The sequence below is a fragment of the Benincasa hispida genome, unplaced genomic scaffold, assembly GCF_027475165.1.
Source record: "Benincasa hispida cultivar pf3 unplaced genomic scaffold, pf3_genome.v1.1 HicScf391, whole genome shotgun sequence".
Taxonomy (NCBI): Eukaryota; Viridiplantae; Streptophyta; class Magnoliopsida; order Cucurbitales; family Cucurbitaceae; genus Benincasa; species Benincasa hispida.
The window spans coordinates 6,271-22,444 of record NW_028326483.1 but is presented as its reverse complement, the minus strand read 5'-3'; the positions used below and the strand labels follow the sequence as shown (position 1 = coordinate 22,444).

At 33.0% G+C, this 16,174-nt stretch overlaps 2 protein-coding genes across 2 annotated transcripts; one reads left to right on the top strand and one right to left on the bottom strand.

Annotated features, from left to right (window-relative positions):
• Nucleotides 1–7,379: 7,379 nt before the first annotated feature.
• On the top strand, nt 7,380–9,843 carry LOC150030259 (photosystem II D1 precursor processing protein PSB27-H2, chloroplastic-like). Its single transcript, XM_090309896.1, has 4 exons — nt 7,380–7,763; nt 8,051–8,197; nt 8,958–9,358; nt 9,442–9,843. Exons 2-4 carry the CDS (start codon nt 8,119–8,121, stop codon nt 9,577–9,579), a joined length of 618 nt encoding a protein of 205 aa, XP_090166022.1. The 5' UTR covers nt 7,380–7,763; nt 8,051–8,118; the 3' UTR covers nt 9,580–9,843.
• Nucleotides 9,844–9,931: 88 nt separating this feature from the next.
• On the bottom strand, nt 9,932–13,414 carry LOC120067838 (imidazoleglycerol-phosphate dehydratase 1, chloroplastic). Its single transcript, XM_039019431.2, has 9 exons — nt 13,114–13,414; nt 12,885–13,009; nt 12,513–12,617; nt 12,197–12,289; nt 11,010–11,084; nt 10,839–10,901; nt 10,461–10,570; nt 10,291–10,361; nt 9,932–10,207 (listed from the first exon to the last, which is right to left on the bottom strand). The coding sequence occupies exons 1-8, from the start codon at nt 13,340–13,342 to the stop codon at nt 10,334–10,336; spliced, it is 828 nt and encodes a 275-aa protein (XP_038875359.1). The 5' UTR covers nt 13,343–13,414; the 3' UTR covers nt 9,932–10,207; nt 10,291–10,333.
• Nucleotides 13,415–16,174: the final 2,760 nt, after the last annotated feature.

Genomic DNA, 16,174 nt, shown 5'->3' with positions numbered 1-16,174 from the left:
GGACACCCCCCTTGCACATCTCTACATGAATGGTCAGGATCTATCATCTGTAGTAGTTTACAACACTTGCAAACTTCTACAAAGCGGGTCGTATCCGTAGTGTCACTAGGATCAGATATCCCACCTTAATCCTTATACTACAAACCTATTTAGGTTATCACTTAAGGCATGATCCATTTGTATATCACATATACATGCTTAACTTCACATAAGATAACCAAGGAGCTTTGTTTATTGGATATGAGTAAATGCCAGAATTAAATAACACTTATTTTATTCATTGAATAAGGTGTATCTTTACAAAACAACGAGACTGGAGAATTAGGACACCAATCCCAACAAGTTCAACATCTCTCAATGCGAATGCCACATGTATTCCTATCTCTGGGTATATACGTTGATTACAGAGAATAGAATAAAGACGCAAGTAACTTTATCTCTAAACCTGTTATGCGCTCTGACTTGATACGTTCTATAGTTAAATGCCTCTCTCGAGTGAGTTAACTACTTGGTAACTTCAATCAACTAAACAGGATGATTGATGCATGAAATTCAAACATTCATTAAGTCCAAAAACTAGCAAACACGAACCGATTCGAAAGTAAACAAATGGATAAGTGGTGAATGATCGATAATTGAATTAAAGATAACAATTGTTTATACAACAATTACAGCTTGACAAAATAAATTAAGAGATGAAAATGAGATGTAGAACGAAAGAGTCAAGCCGCAGAGTCCAATTTCTTGTTCTCTTTGGCTCAATTTTGATGCTTGTTCAACCAAATTGGTAAGGTACGTGATGAGGAATCCTCATCGAGCTTTATCTCCAACAACTCCTTTAGATCAACGGTGAAAATGGATCTTCCCTTCTATCTCCTTCTTGTAGACAGCAGAATCGAGCTAAAGTACTAACTGGCTCTCTAAAATGTCTATCTATTTCTATAAAAATGGCACTCTCTTTCTTCAGCAGCTAACTTCCTTTTTTATAGGCAACTCCAAGCAACTTGTTGATAGGACTTGCATTAAATTCCATACCCTGAGTCAATCACCTGCCACCTCTGAGATATTCAGACGCCGCAGTTAAATGCCCAAACCTACAAATGGTGATTTGACAGAAAAAGTACGATCCAATGTATTCTTTCTGCACCGAGCATCCTTGGACGCATAGCCCTTGCGTTAGCCTAATCTGTAACACTTGGTGAAGTTTCTTCAATTCCTACGTTAAGATGCATTAGTGAAGCAGATTTTAACTAAAATGCTACTTTTGAATGAGTTAACGGTGTGCAAGGAATTATATGCATTTTTCCTTAGAATGAATGTATTTTTATCAATAAAGATTCTAATTGTTCCAACTTTTAAGAGGCAATAATTTGTATTTCTACAAGTTATCACTAATCTATAGGTCCATAAGGCCTCCTCGCTAGTTCATTAGGGGTAAAACAAGGATAAATTGTTTTTGGACTAATTTGAATTGCTCAAATTAAATAAGAGAATTAATTGTATAAGATACATTTAATACAATATATATAGATGCATTTTAATATAAAGTTAGTTTTGAGTGAGATTTAAAAAAACTATACTTTATAATATGATAGAGATAAACATTTGAATAAGATTCAAATATTATTTATGTGAATGTGATTCATATAAAACTATAGGTTATATGAGAGAATGTAGTTTGAATATGATTCAAAGATATTAATTATGTGATATTTAATAGTTGATTAATTAAATGTTAATCAATAACATTATTAATTCAATTTATACATGTTTGTTTATATATATATAAATAATTAATAAAAGTTAGAATAATTCCCAGTAGTGGAGGGAGTTATAACTCCATCCTACCCATTCTCTCGTTAACAGAAAAATGAGAGTTTTTTTTTTTTTTTTTTTTTTTTGCTACACCGTAGCACATACTTAAAACTATGTTTTTTTCTCTTTGCAAAAGAATTTCCACAACACTTCGTCTGTCTCACACAAACTTCTTCCCTACCAAAAACTAGGAGCCACACATCCTAAGATTGTTTGTCTCGAGCAATTGTGAGGGCCTCTAAATGGTGGTGTCTATAAGGTTTTCCTGTATGTGTTTATTTGGGATCTCCTAGGAGGAGATTTTTGTTGGTGTGTTGTGAGCTCGAAGAAATCAGTCCAAGAGAAGAAATACGAGATAGTCTTATTTTATGCATTTCTTATCTTTTCTCGACACTAGCATGCTATAAGTAAATATTTATCCCGTATTCTGAATTTTATTTCTTCTATTTTGTGATTTTTCAAAATTGGATTGTTATTAGCATGACCTTCACACGCTTCTGAGTAATTCAATTCCTTCAAATTCAACATCCTTAACCCTTGAGTTTCTCGTTCAGTTTTTTTAATGAATTAAAAAGTATCCAAAATTTTATTTGTTTGGTATTTTTGTTTAGCCTTACCACCGGCCAATTATAAAATGAAAACAAAAATTTCACAAATTTGTATTTAAAAATTCACAAAATTCTTGTGGGCTACTTTAATCAAATTCCCAACAAGACCTTTGTCTCCATGAAAAGTTCCTTTAGAAAAAAAAACTATTCTCCAATCAAAATCCCATGCTAGCAGTGGAAAAAATTAAATAGGCTGAAATCTATTTTCCTAAATAATAAGATAAAATAAGATCTTCATATCTTCTAATATGAATTATCTTTCTATATTTTACAAAATATACACAAGTTTATTGGAATTTCATAATATATTTGTTATTTTTTTTTAGAAAATTCATTTTAACTTTTAATCTTAAACTTGTGATCACATTCATTTCCACATTTCTTTTTAATTTTACGCCAATTACACCCTGATTTTCAATATAAAATTATGTAAAAAAATTTCCATAAATTCATTACATTTAGTAATAAAAATATTGCACAAAAGTTTAAGTTTGATTACTATACAGATCAACTCTTGAATAACTTTGCCAAAATTATAATTTTTTTAAAAAATTTCAACCTCCAGTTGTTTTTCTTTCAAATGCTATCAGTTTTCTACCAAACATTTAGCTAATAGTATATAAGAATTGTTGATGCCAAATCTTTGTTAAGGAAAAATGCATCCGACCTTCAGTGACATTACGTAAATTTGTATTATGGAAAAGAAAACTACCTTAAACAAAGGAAAATCATCTGCACATTGATGTGGTGTAATTTACATGCACTCCGATGCATAGGTCAGGAAAATTGAAGGTTCACAATCAATTTAATTCAAGACAGAGAACTTACCCTCTTGTATGTGCCTATCTCTCTTATGGGTTTTGGCCTTTATCCCTTTCCTTCTTCATTTTCCTTTCTTCTTTTCCTATACAATATATAAGCGGTGATGAAGTGGACGTCGGAGACATGAAGATCTTAGTCAAGGTCGAGACCAGGACACATTCCTACGACCCTCCCCCACCTCTCTCACCCGTTGCCACCCTCTAACTCCTACCCAGGCATGACTCAGCACGTAGCCCCCCGAGCTGAGAGAACTTGCCCCAACACGCAACATTCTCAGCCACCACGACCCAAGAGCCGCCTATCTACCTCTGACGTCTGACATCCACAACTCCATCTCACAGGTGTACATTTTACATGTATATCGAGAGAGCAACAGACCCCCATTTGCGCCTTTTCGCGCACACTTTAGAGGCTCGACCTCGGTCAGACAAAGGCTGACCAAACCCAATTTGCCACTTGGCCTATTTCTTTGATATTCTCTCACTCCCTCTTACTCGTTTACTCTTGGTTCTAGAATCCATACAATAATATTTTTATTTTAATTTAATGGATTTCCAAACAAAATCCTTATCTAAAATAAAAAGTTGGTAACACTTTTTAATTAAGGATACGTCCTTTAAAAATATATTCATTGGCATGTTTTAAGAAGTTTCTTATGAATTTCTGGATCCTCCTAAAATCAGTTACGGTTTTAAATCAACTTTAAAAATTTTAATTTTATTCTTTAAAATTAAGATTTAATCTCATATGTTTATTTCTTTTTACTAAATAAATAAATAATAATACTCTTCAGGTTTCTAATCAATCCCAAATATTGATTAAATGCAAACATTGCTATATTTTTATTTTTTAAGTACATTTACTTTTTTAATGCTTAACAAGAATCTAGAGCAAACAAAATTTAGGTTATTTTTTCACAACAAAATTTAAGTAGAAAACATATAACTTTTTTAAAAAAAAATTTACATATTGTGGGGGGTGTGCCTCATGCAGACCCAAAAAAAATTCCATGTGTCGGTTCAAATTTAGGAAAAATAAGAGATAGATATGAGATATAAGAGATAGATATGGAGAAACGTGTGTCTTGAAAAGTAAAAGTTAGAGTTTTGAGTTTTGGGATGACCAACCGAGCCGATGAATATATATACCAATTAGCGATGGAATTATATATACCAATTAAAAAATAATAGTCTTACTCGGTTTTGGCAGTGCAAACAGACACATTCTTAGAGCTTACACGTAAATAGCCCCTAAATGGGTTTGGAGTAAGTAATCTCGAAATGAGAGTGACTTCACTTTCGTATGTTTAGCTAATTAGATCCACTCGCTTGTACAACTCATGCATCCAACTGTGGTAATTTCGACACCACATAGGTGCGAAGAACTTATACACAAGTCAATTCGAAAAGTAAGTCCAATCCAGGAGAATGGGTGTTGAAGATCAAGCTCACGAAGGGCTCGCGATGACGACGAATGCGAGTAAGTTCCACGTGGCAACATAAATTACATAAAAAAATCCAAATTTTGATAGTACGTCTATTTATGCTAAATTACAATCAGAATTTAAGCTTCATTTTAACTTTTTAGTTTTGTTTATTTGGTTCCTAAAATTGGAATTGTTTTCTCGTTAATTTTTATTTATGTTTTTTATATTACCATGGACAACTTTTGATTCTTAGCCAATTTCTCAAAAAATAAAAACTACTTTTTAATTTTAAACAATTTACTTCTTTTGATTCTAAAAACACTCAGTACGATGTAGACAATAAAATGTGGATAAATTAACCGACTTGAATGATGGATAGTCCAAATCGATGGTTTACCCCCAAAAAAAACCTTTGGGGGGTCCTTGGGGTCTTCTAGCTCATATTCAAATGTTGGCCTCGTTAGATTGAAGAGGGGATAGTAAAAAAATTCAGTAAAGACCATGTAGCAATACAAAAGTGATAAATTAATCGACTCGGTTGAAGTTGCTAAGGCAATTGCTTTTCGGTATGACATTATTATGAACTCGTGTTTAGGACTTCGAACCATTTTGGGACTAAGTCTCGATTATTGATTTGATTCTTTGGATAGTTCTTAAAAGCATGTGCACATTGTTGAACATATTGTTGTATGAAAGTCAAGTCACATTCTCAAAGTGGGCCTCATCAAGAAGTTCCTTTTTTCCAGAAGTTACGATGTTGTTGCAGACACTTAGCTTAGCTAAGCATGTTCACACAACAAATTTTGTCAATTTATATAGAAAAAATAACATTGCATTCTTCGATCAAATTTCAGGTATGTTTCGGGCCAAAAGACCTTTTAGTGGAATAGGTTATTATAACTCACTCCAAGTTTTATATAATAATTAGTTGAAGTTCTCAATAGTATAACACACTTAAACTACAGTAAAAATATTTGAAAAAAACCCTCAGTAAGTATTATTTTGTAACCATCATTGTATCATTTCAAAATACAAATTATTATAATCTAAACTAAAAATTGTTTATAATCCCTAAAACACTGTTAATTACCACATTGACAGCCCCTCAAATATTTGAATTTCTAAATACTACATAATTTAATTATAGAAGAAAAAAATTATAAGTTGAATACTATTTTGTAGCCTAAAATTATCTCGTTCCATTTTACGATTATCATTGAGATATTTATATAGATTGACCTAAATTTGCTTTAAGATACTTGCCGAGGGACCTTAATTTTGAAATCAATGAAAACTAATATTAGTTCCATTGCAAAACATTTAGATCATATTGGCTATTTTCTTTGTCTCTCTCAATCGTGCTCCTCCCTCAAAATCCTCGCATTTTTCATTTTCTACCTCTCTCTCTCTTCAAACAATGGAAGCAGAGTAGATCCTTGTACTCGTAATATATAGTTGGAAGAAGGTTAGAAGCACAAGCATAATAGGAAAGTAATAAGGAAGAAGCGATAGGAGAAAGAGAGGGAAAAGGCAATGCGAGTGCAAAGAGGATAACGGAGTACAAGCGAGAAGGACGGAGAAAGTAACGAGCGAGATTTAAGGGGTGCATAATGTAAGCAAAAATATCCGTCATTGTTTTTTCAAATATCTTTATTGTTTTCAAAATCTTTGCGCGTTTGTTCCTCTCAAATCGTGGAAGCATAGTAGATCCTCGTAATCACAATAGACAATTGAAAGAAGGCTAGAAGCATGGGGGCAAGAGGAAAGGAAGAGCAGTAAGAAACATAGGGGGAGGAGAAAGAGGGAAGAAGGCAATGCAAGTGCAAAGAGAAGAAAGAAATGCGTGGTTCGTGAAAGAACAAAGAAAATAACGAACGCAATCTAAGTTATATGTGACACAATCAAAATGTCGGTACTCATCGTTTTAAAATTTGGGGTTTTTTGTATTTACCAAAACATAGCATTGGGTCATTGAACATAAAGATCGATATTAACATATTGATAAACAGTTTGAGACATTTTCTAGTTCCTACGGTATTAGGAAAAATTCCCTACCTCTTCCCTTTATTGTTGTCACATATGGGCAACATTGGTACTTTTTTTATTTATGTAATTTTTACATAGCCCCACCTTAAGTTTTAAACCAATGATGCCTCCCATTTTTTGGGATGGATTTTTTGCATCCAATCATTTTGCTCCAAAAGAGTTATCATTTATATATTTTCTTTGCAACACCTAAATTTTTGATTAGTTTCATTTCTGTTTGGTTCATTACATGAGTTGATAGTTGGAGTGAATTGGGGTGAGTTTTGTAATTTCTAAAACTCACCCCCTAATTATCCTACCCTCCATATTTTCAATGGCTCCACCTATCAACCACCATCGATGACTACCGGCTACAACTCTTCTGATGATCATCTATCTACGGTCCAACTCAGATGACTAACTCACTTCAACGACCATCTTTGCATCGTCAACTCCAATGACTAAAACTCCGAGTTCCGACAACCACCTTGACAGCAACATTTAAGTAAAAAAAAATCAAGACAAAATCAATTTTATTTGGAAAAAAATGCATTAGATACCACAACTCAACTTAACTTTGCACTTTAATACATAGACTTTCTAACTCAACCCAACTCAATTCAACATCCCAAACATACACATTCCAACTCAATTCAAATAAACTCTACACTTCAAACACAATCAATCTAATTTCAAATCTAACCTCTCATATAATAATTACCAAACTTATCTCGAAATTTTGAGTGCGAAATGCCCCTAAATTAATTTCCAACTCATAACATTTTTTCTTTTATTCTAACCTTTTTCACTCTCATGATTTCCCGTAAAGCTGGCTCCTTTCCAAATCTCTATTCCGCCTTACCAAGAAATCGACACGAAACCGCTCTCGGCATAAGCATAACCACATGTTAAGAACTCGAACTTCATTTCCATCTCCCAACTTATCTTCTTTCAATTCATCTTCCCGATTAGGTTTAAAAAGTTTCTCTTCTTCTCCGGATTTTGCTTCCACCGATTCTTCACTGGTTCGTAACTTCGTACAAGGCAGCCACAAAGTTAAGAATTAGGTATAAACTACGATGCTAGCTTCTTCTCCGTTACTCCATTTATGCGCACACTCACACACATGGCTTGAGTTCGATGGCTGCTTCACTTCTGTTTAATTTCTGATTAAACTCATTGATGGTGCTTGTTTCTGTCGCAATTTTGGCATTCAATTGATTAACAGAATCTACGGCAAGTTCAATGGTTCTCAAGTTAGAAAAGATTTCTTTCTATGGTTTGGTTTTGTAATGGGAAGATTTGCTCCATGATAAACCCACGATTAAACATACTAATGCCTTATTTCCTGCAGGGGAATTGCTGGGGATGAAGTAGGGGAATAGTGGCTCAACTTGGCTGGAGTAATTAACAAGAACGAAGATGGCTGCATTTATTCAAGCAAATATCTGCCCTACGACTATTTCAACATTGGATAGAAACTTAAAAAGTGAAAATGGGCGTAAGTAACATCATCACCCGTAGCCATAAGTTGGCTTCGGTGTTGAATTTGAAATGTTGCCAAATATATTTGCACCTTCTTTTTCTCGCCGGTTGCCATTTATAACATGTCTCATACTTGGAGAAGTGAACATTCTTTTGATGCTTGAAATATCAAAATGCATTGCAGCAGGCATATTCCTGAATGCTGTATCATTTATACATACTAGGTTCAAACCCATTTTTAATCCATTAACTTTCATGGCTTCTTGAAGTTTAGTTTGCAAAGATTTACTCCTACTTCAAAATTCATAAGAATTTAGTCTCTATACTTTAATAAATAAGAATTTAGTCTCTATACTTTATTAAATAATAATTTAGTCCTTTCATTTAATTGTGCAAAATATTTAGATCTAATGAACTTTTTACTCAGGTAGATTAGTTTACTAACTAGGGATCAATTTGTTTATATACTATAAAGACTAAATAGTTATGTTACAAAAATTAAAACCTAATTTTGACAAGTTATATCAGAGTAGTTACTAAATTGCTACAAATTTTAAAGTATAGACTAAATTATTACATGTTAAAATTGTTGAAGGACTGAATTATTTAAGATTTGAGAGTACCAGGATTAAATCATTATACACTAAATTGTTATATGTCGGAAAGTTCAAGACGAGTATTTCCTCAACCTATGTACAATTCCCTTGTTCTGAATCTGAATGCACCCGTACATAAGTTTATGTACTCTTTCTTTCTTGTCTTATGCAATATAACAGATAAACTGCGATCCAGGTCTCAAGTTGTGCTTCCATCTCAAGAAGTTTGTAGACGTCACTTAATGTGTAGTGGCATGTCATTGGTTGTGTTTCTCACATGTAACAATGGATTGACACCATCTTCAGCCCGGGCCGAAGAAACTCCAAATGACGAGGAAGAGGATAATGGAGTTATCGGGACGATCAAATCAATATTTGATCCAAATGAGAAAACCAAATCAGGGAAAGTATTGCCAAAGGCTTACCTGAAGTCTGCAAGGGAGGTGGTGAAGACGCTGCGTGAGTCATTACAGGAAGACCCTAAGGACGGTGCTAAATTTAGACGAACTGCAGATGCTGCAAAAGAATCCATTCGAGACTATTTAAGCAATTGGTTGGGACAACGAACAGTTGTTCGAGAGGTATAACTAATGAAAAACAACTAATGTTAGTTCATGATGATCATAATGAATTTATAACAACATTTTCACTCACTCACATGCAGGAATCTTACGTTGTGCTAGAGAAAGCAATAAAGTCATTGGCAGGCTTTTACGCAAAGGCTGGGCCATCTGCGCCACTGCCAGAAGCTGTTAAATCTGATATACTTGATGATTTGGATAAGGCTGAAGAATTCTTGTAACTGATGAGCATTTGAGGTCTAGATGAATATTTTTGTTAACATAACATTTCACATCTTAGATTTGTGAGGTATGCAGCTACTTTTGTTGCTATTCCTCACCTTATTGATCATACAGGAGAATTTATGTTCAATGGATTGAAAAAGGAAAAATCGAAACTGAGCATACATGGCTGCTCTTGTTTCTAGCTTCACTAGTATATCGGCTTTTGAACTACAATTAAATCTACCAATTTTTGTAATAGAAGTACAATTTTGACTGCCTAACATCTGGATAAGCCATTTCTTTTCTTATTTCCCCTGCCCATTGAGAAACAATTAAAAAGATAAGTTAAAAAGTAGAACATATCAAAACTTTCAACCATGGCAGTTTGAGCCTTATTACTCAACGATGATTCCATAGAAGAGGGCACTAATATCTAATGCATAAATACTATTACAACAGTGATATAAGACGAAAAAATGATTCAAGCTGAAGAATCAGTCATTTTCATATACAATAATGTTCTATCATCAACCGTACAATAATTTTTCTGCCATCATCTCCTTCCTGCTCAAACATCCATCTCCATACAGGACTGAATCAAGTGTTGATCGATTGCATATGAAGCATTGCTCCAATCAATTATCTCTAGGTAAAATAAAGCAAGTCAGTTTAAATAATCACCATGGTCAGGCTCATAACATAATAAGGTACGAGAGACAAAAGCTTACCATATTAAGGCACAAGTTTATCTTGGCACGTTGATGCCAACAATCAAGTACGTGATAGAACACCTTTTGAACTGTAGACCAAACAATACGAACATTGTCATGTCATGTCAGAATTCATTCAGTTGATTCTCCAAATACAAGTGAGACAATTGACAAGTAGGATATCATACCTGGGCACGGTTCCAAGACGGCGTGGGTCATACTCTGTTGCTTGTCTAAGGGCCCTGGCAAATGCTTTGAACGTGGCTTCAATAATATGATGAGAATTCTTTCCGGCAAGCTGCTCATCAACAGATGAATTTAGAACAGAAGTTAGGTAAGCAGAAACCATAGGTCTCACGAATAAGATAAGAAACTAGGTTCAAACAGAAACACCATGTTTTAAAAATCTTCCAAGAATATTATTGTAACCGCAATCAGGATTTTAAAAACAGACTATGGCAAACAAGGTAAATACAACACAAATTAAAGTGTTACATGATTCGTTGTTTAATTTGTTTTAGGCCTCTATACCATTATGTTATAGAACTGCTCCAAGTTTTTTTTACCTGTCGAATGTGAAGAGTCATACCAGAAGTATTCACCAGAGACTGGAAGAAATGTTCCACCAACTATCAGATTACATTGAACAGAAAAATAGAAGTAAGAAACCATTCTGGTATAGGTTAACAGAGAAGATGGCATGAAAACATAAATGAAAAAAGAGATGCTCAAAACACCTGGGTGTCATATGTTCCAACTCTCTGAGTAGGTATCTCTAGATCATAACTCAAATGTGGCCGGCCAGATAAATCCTGTATATCAACTCTAACTTAAGTTACTAGAATGCAGAACGAATAAAAATAAGCAAAGGCATAAAAAAAAATACTAGAATAAGTAAAAAAACGAATATTTTAGGTTCCGTTTGACAACTATTAAGTTTTTGTTTTTCAAAATTAAGCTGACAAACCCCAATTCTGCCTACGAGTTCATTTGTTTTCTTATCTACTTTTTGCAAATGTTTTCAAAAACTAAGCCATGTTTTGAAAACAAAACACAAAGTACTTTTTGAAAATTTGTTTCTGTTATTGAAATTTGGCTAAGAAATCAAATATTTATTTAGGAGAGGTTAAATGATAGTAAAGAAACAGGTGCAATTTTTTAGAAAACAGAAAATTATCAATGAAACCGTTATTTTTTTTAAGAAACGGAGACTTGTATTAAAAAAAGAACAGAGGAGAACAACCTAAGGGTGGGGGTTGAGTAGACATGCTCCCCCCCCCCAGAAAAAAAAAAAAAAAAAGCGCTAATAAATAAGAGCCCTCCAATTGTTAAAAATTATTGAAAAGCTATAATTACAAAAGTGTTTGGTGTAATTAGTGCACCACCAAGAAGCTGTATATTGAACAACAATCCAAAAAGAATCAGATTTATCATCAAAAGTTTTGCTATTCCTCTCGTTCCAAATGCACCTCCAAAGGAACCGAGAGGCACACCACCAAAGGACATTTCCTCTAAGACCAAAAGCTTTACAATCAAGGCCATCAACGAAATCGTTATCAAACATGCCTTTAATCTTTAGGATATTTGAGCACCCTCACGCTCCTAACCCTAGGTTTGGAAAGCTACTACAAGTTCTCCTTCTCATTTCCTAATCCTGCTACTTCTAATTGATCGACAGCTCAAATCGTAAGCCTACCTAGCTTGAAAGCAAAACGTGTAGCTCTAACAATAGGATTACTGCCCTCACCCCATTAGTTTACGCTCTGAAACATGGGACTTACTCCCTAATAAGTGAGGCATTTAGTGTAACTGAAGATTAGTTCCCAGCTGAAGACAATTACAATTTGCATTGAGAAATTATCTAACAGCCTTCATTAGCACCAAAAAAATAGAAGCATAAAGAAGAATAACACATGGATCATACTAGTGAGACATGTATAAGTGCTTCATCAAGAGGAGCAGAGAAGTCTCCGAACCGGTAAATTCCTTTCCGATCGCCAAGTGCATTCAGCAAAGCCTACAGAGCAAGAAGATCTAACGTATTAATTTGCAATAGTAAATAGATGATGAAACTGAGAATAGAGTATTTCCTGAAATTTTGAAACAGATCCAGTTCATAAGCCATAGAAAACATTTTTAAACTCTGATTGACATGCATCAACAGAGAAAACATCTCCAGTCATAAAGTACAACAATCTAGAAAATCAAGAATTGAACTTCTATAATAAGTTGTGCAATACCGATCCAATTGCAAGGGCAACATCTTCATTAGTGTGGTGATCATCAATATGGATGTCTCCCGTGGCCCTTACGTGCACATCGAAAAGCCCATGTGAAGAAAGTTGCTAACATGATCAAATAAAAACATATACATATTACTCACCAATACAATAAAAAGAACAACCACGAGATAATATACTGTTTGGACAGGCAAAATCCTATCATACCACCTGAATTTCATGTAGGAGAAGCTAAAAACAATCACTTTCTCTCAGCTAGGAAGGGTTATTTTTCAACCAAACAACACAACCATTAAGCGATTGAACGCAGCATAGTTTCTTCAAAGAAACAGAGAAAACCGAAAAGGGGTTCAAGAATAGGGAACCACTTACATCTAACATATGATCAAGAAATGGAATCCCAGTAATACTATCCGCAATCCCAGAGCCATCGAGGTTTATTTTAACAGATACATTTGTTTCCTTAGTGACTCTTTTCACTTCACCCACTCGAGGCCCTGAAATTTGAAATAGAAACAGATTCACTACAAGCAGCGGCAATATCAAAAAGTTCATGAAGAAAATCAATGGGCATAAATAAATAGTTGAGTTCAGACTCGACCTGAAGCGGTTGAAGAAATGGCCGCCGGTGACCCGTTTCGTTCAGATGAAGAAGCACAACATACTGTCCTAGTAAATTCCATTCTGTAATTGGGTTTAAGAGATAAAATAGAAGGGTGAAGGTGGAAGGGTGAGGAAGAAGTCTGAGGGACCCTAAACCCAAACTTGGGTTTCAATAGCATCAGCGAAATGGGAGAGCTTAGGAGGCGGGGAGATGCAGAAAGCTCCATTGGAAAGGGCTCGACCAACCACGTCCGCCTCCGGATCGATTAGGAGGCGTTATACGATTTTTATTTTTACGTTAGATAACAAACTCATGGAATTTTTATTATTTTTTTATTGATTTAGTTGGATATAAAGATGAACAAATCTATTTGAATTTCATGTTAAAACAAATTTATAAATCTACAATAAAATAAATCTATGTGAAAAAATAGATTTAACCTTCATTTAGAAATTTGATTCAATTTTTATTTTACTATAGATCTTTGAAAATTTGAATTTCACATTAAAAAATTCTCGAAAATACAAAAACACTAAAAAAAATATAAGAAAAGGTGAAAAAAAAATTTAGCGGCTGGTGGGATACACGAAAAACTTGTGGACTCCATCCACAATTTTACAACCCTATTTTTGTCCATAGTTTCAAACCAATCCTATTTTTGTCAATAACTATTAAAATAACATTATTTTTTAAAAAAATTCACATTTGGGCTTACTAAGTATTTTTTTTAAAAAAAAATAAATTTGAGAATGATTTTTTTTTTTTTTTTAAACGCAAGCTTGTTAAAAAAACAACAAAAAACCAACACAATCTTCATGGAGAAGAGAGGACAACCAATCTTGAAAACAAGACTCTAACGTGCCTCAAACACTACTTGAATAGAAGAAGATTAGGAACCAAAACAATCAAGAACAACTCAAGCAAGAGAATGAGCCACAAAATTACAAGAACGAAAACAAGTAACAAAAGAAATAACACCAATACGCAGCGCAATCTCAACCGTATATTGCCAATGTTTTTAAACCTTATTTTTTATAGCTTTCAAGTTTTGTTAATTTCATTTATGTTACTTTTATCTTAAAAAATTCTCATTTTGGTTAAATAAATATTTTAAAAGTAAATGGACAAATGAATCAAAATTACTTTCAATAAAATATAAAAAGTAACAATAAGAATCGGACATTAAAAGTTTTCTCATATAATAACACAATCAAGCACGTGTTAAATTTGTAATTTAGGTTTACCTTAAAAAGAGATAAATACAATTTTAGTCTAAAAAATTTAAAGTTTGTGTCTATTCAATCTTTGACTTTAAAAATTACAAATTTTATTCACTTTTGGATCTTTTAAAATTCATGAATCTATTAACACACATAATTGGGAGGATCTTTTATTAGAATATTGTAGATTTGAAAAAGTTATTAGAAAAATATGGTGGATTTAAAATTAATTAGAGAAACATGGTTGTTTTGTCCGTTCGAGTTAGAAGTCAAAGGTTGAGAATTCGACGAAGGTGGATGTCGAGGATTGAGAACTCGATGAACTTGGTGAAAGCTTTGCATGGAGACTTGTCAAACGTTGAACATTCGACCTACATAAGTCGAAAGTTCAACCCTCGACAAGCAGTGAGTAGTCTCATCTCTCTGCCGCTTTTGCCGCTGCTGATCGCTTGCTGCCGAGACTTGTCGAACGTTGAACATTTGACCTACATAAGTCGAAAGTTCAACCCTTGACAAGCAGTGAGTAGTCCCATCTCTTTGTCGCTGCTGACAAGCTGCCTACTGCCGTACCTCCTCCCCAACCACCGCTTTTAATTTCATCTCTGCCGCTTTTAATAAGTCTCCCATGGATCGAGTGTTCAACACTCGACCTATGTGTTTTTAAACACCACCCCACCATTCTCAGATCACGGTTTGCATTTGCGCATTTTCAAAATCCCTACTAAATCCCTTCTCCTATTAATCCCTTCTTCCTTTACTAAATCCCTCTCCTTCCAGCTTTCCGTTTCCATTTCTCTTCTTCTATTAATCCCTCTCCTCCCATTTTTTACTTTCCATTTCCATTTTTCTTCTTCTATTCCGATTGATACAAATTGCTCCCACACCTCTCCCTTGATCACAAACTAAATTGGTTCGTTACTCTACTAAATTTTTATTTTTTAAGAATAATTATAAATTTTATTTTTGTTCTTATATTATTATTATTATTTTATAGATTCTATTTTTTTTTAATTTTTTGTAGTTGTTTCCAGATAACAAATAACAGGAAAAAAGGGTGAACGTTGTCATTTTGAAGAAAAAAAAGAACTACCGTCGAATTTATGAGTTGAAGTTTAACTTTTATTTATTAGTAGTTTTTTGTTTTTAATATTTGTTTATGCTAAATATATCATTTTTATTCCTTATATTGATGTCTACCATGATAATGTTAATTTTTTAATATTATTTTTTAATTGAAGATCAATAAGTAATTTTATTTATTTATCGTTTTTTTAATGATATTCTATATTTTAATATTGTTTTTTAGTTAACAAGTTTAGTATAGTTTAAAAAGTTTAGTTTATTATTATGTTTAAAAAGTTGATATTTATAGTTTAATACAAAATTATTGTGATAGATAACAAGTTTAGTATAGTTTAAAAAGTTTAGTTAATTCTTATGATATTTGATTTCTTTAGTATTAACTTTAATGTTTATAGTGTTAAAATGTTTAGTTTGTTGTTATGTTTAAAAAGTTGATATTTATAGTTTAATACAAAGTTATTGTGATAGTTAACAAGTTTAGTATAGTTTAAAAAGTTTAGTTTATTCTTATGATATTTGATTTCTTTAGTATTAACTTTGATGTTTATAGTGTTAAAATGTTTAGTTTATTGTTATGTTTAAAAAGTTGGTGTTTATAGTTTAATACAAAATTATTGTGATAGTTAACAAGTTTAATATAGTTTAAAAAGTTTAATTTATTCTTATGATATTTGATTTTTCTAGTATTAACTTTGAAAAGATAGTTTAAAATAGATTGAAAAAGTTTAATTTAATTTAATTTTTTATTTTGTATT

What these genes read in the sequence shown, in the direction of transcription:
- LOC150030259 (XM_090309896.1), top strand. Translation starts at nt 8,119, where the DNA reads ATGGCTGCATTTATTCAAGCAAATATCTGCCCTACGACTATTTCAACA. An exon ending in CTTAAAAAGTGAAAATGGGC is followed by an intron (nt 8,198 to 8,957) that starts GTAAGTAACATC and finishes GCAATATAACAG; the next exon opens with ATAAACTGCGATCCAGGTCT. An exon ending in AACGAACAGTTGTTCGAGAG is followed by an intron (nt 9,359 to 9,441) that starts GTATAACTAATG and finishes ACTCACATGCAG; the next exon opens with GAATCTTACGTTGTGCTAGA.
- LOC120067838 (XM_039019431.2), bottom strand. Translation starts at nt 13,342, where the DNA reads ATGGAGCTTTCTGCATCTCCCCGCCTCCTAAGCTCTCCCATTTCGCTG. An exon ending in TTCTTGATCATATGTTAGAT is followed by an intron (nt 12,618 to 12,884) that starts GTAAGTGGTTCC and finishes TGATCATGTTAG; the next exon opens with CAACTTTCTTCACATGGGCT. An exon ending in TTGGAACATATGACACCCAG is followed by an intron (nt 10,902 to 11,009) that starts GTGTTTTGAGCA and finishes GTAATCTGATAG; the next exon opens with TTGGTGGAACATTTCTTCCA.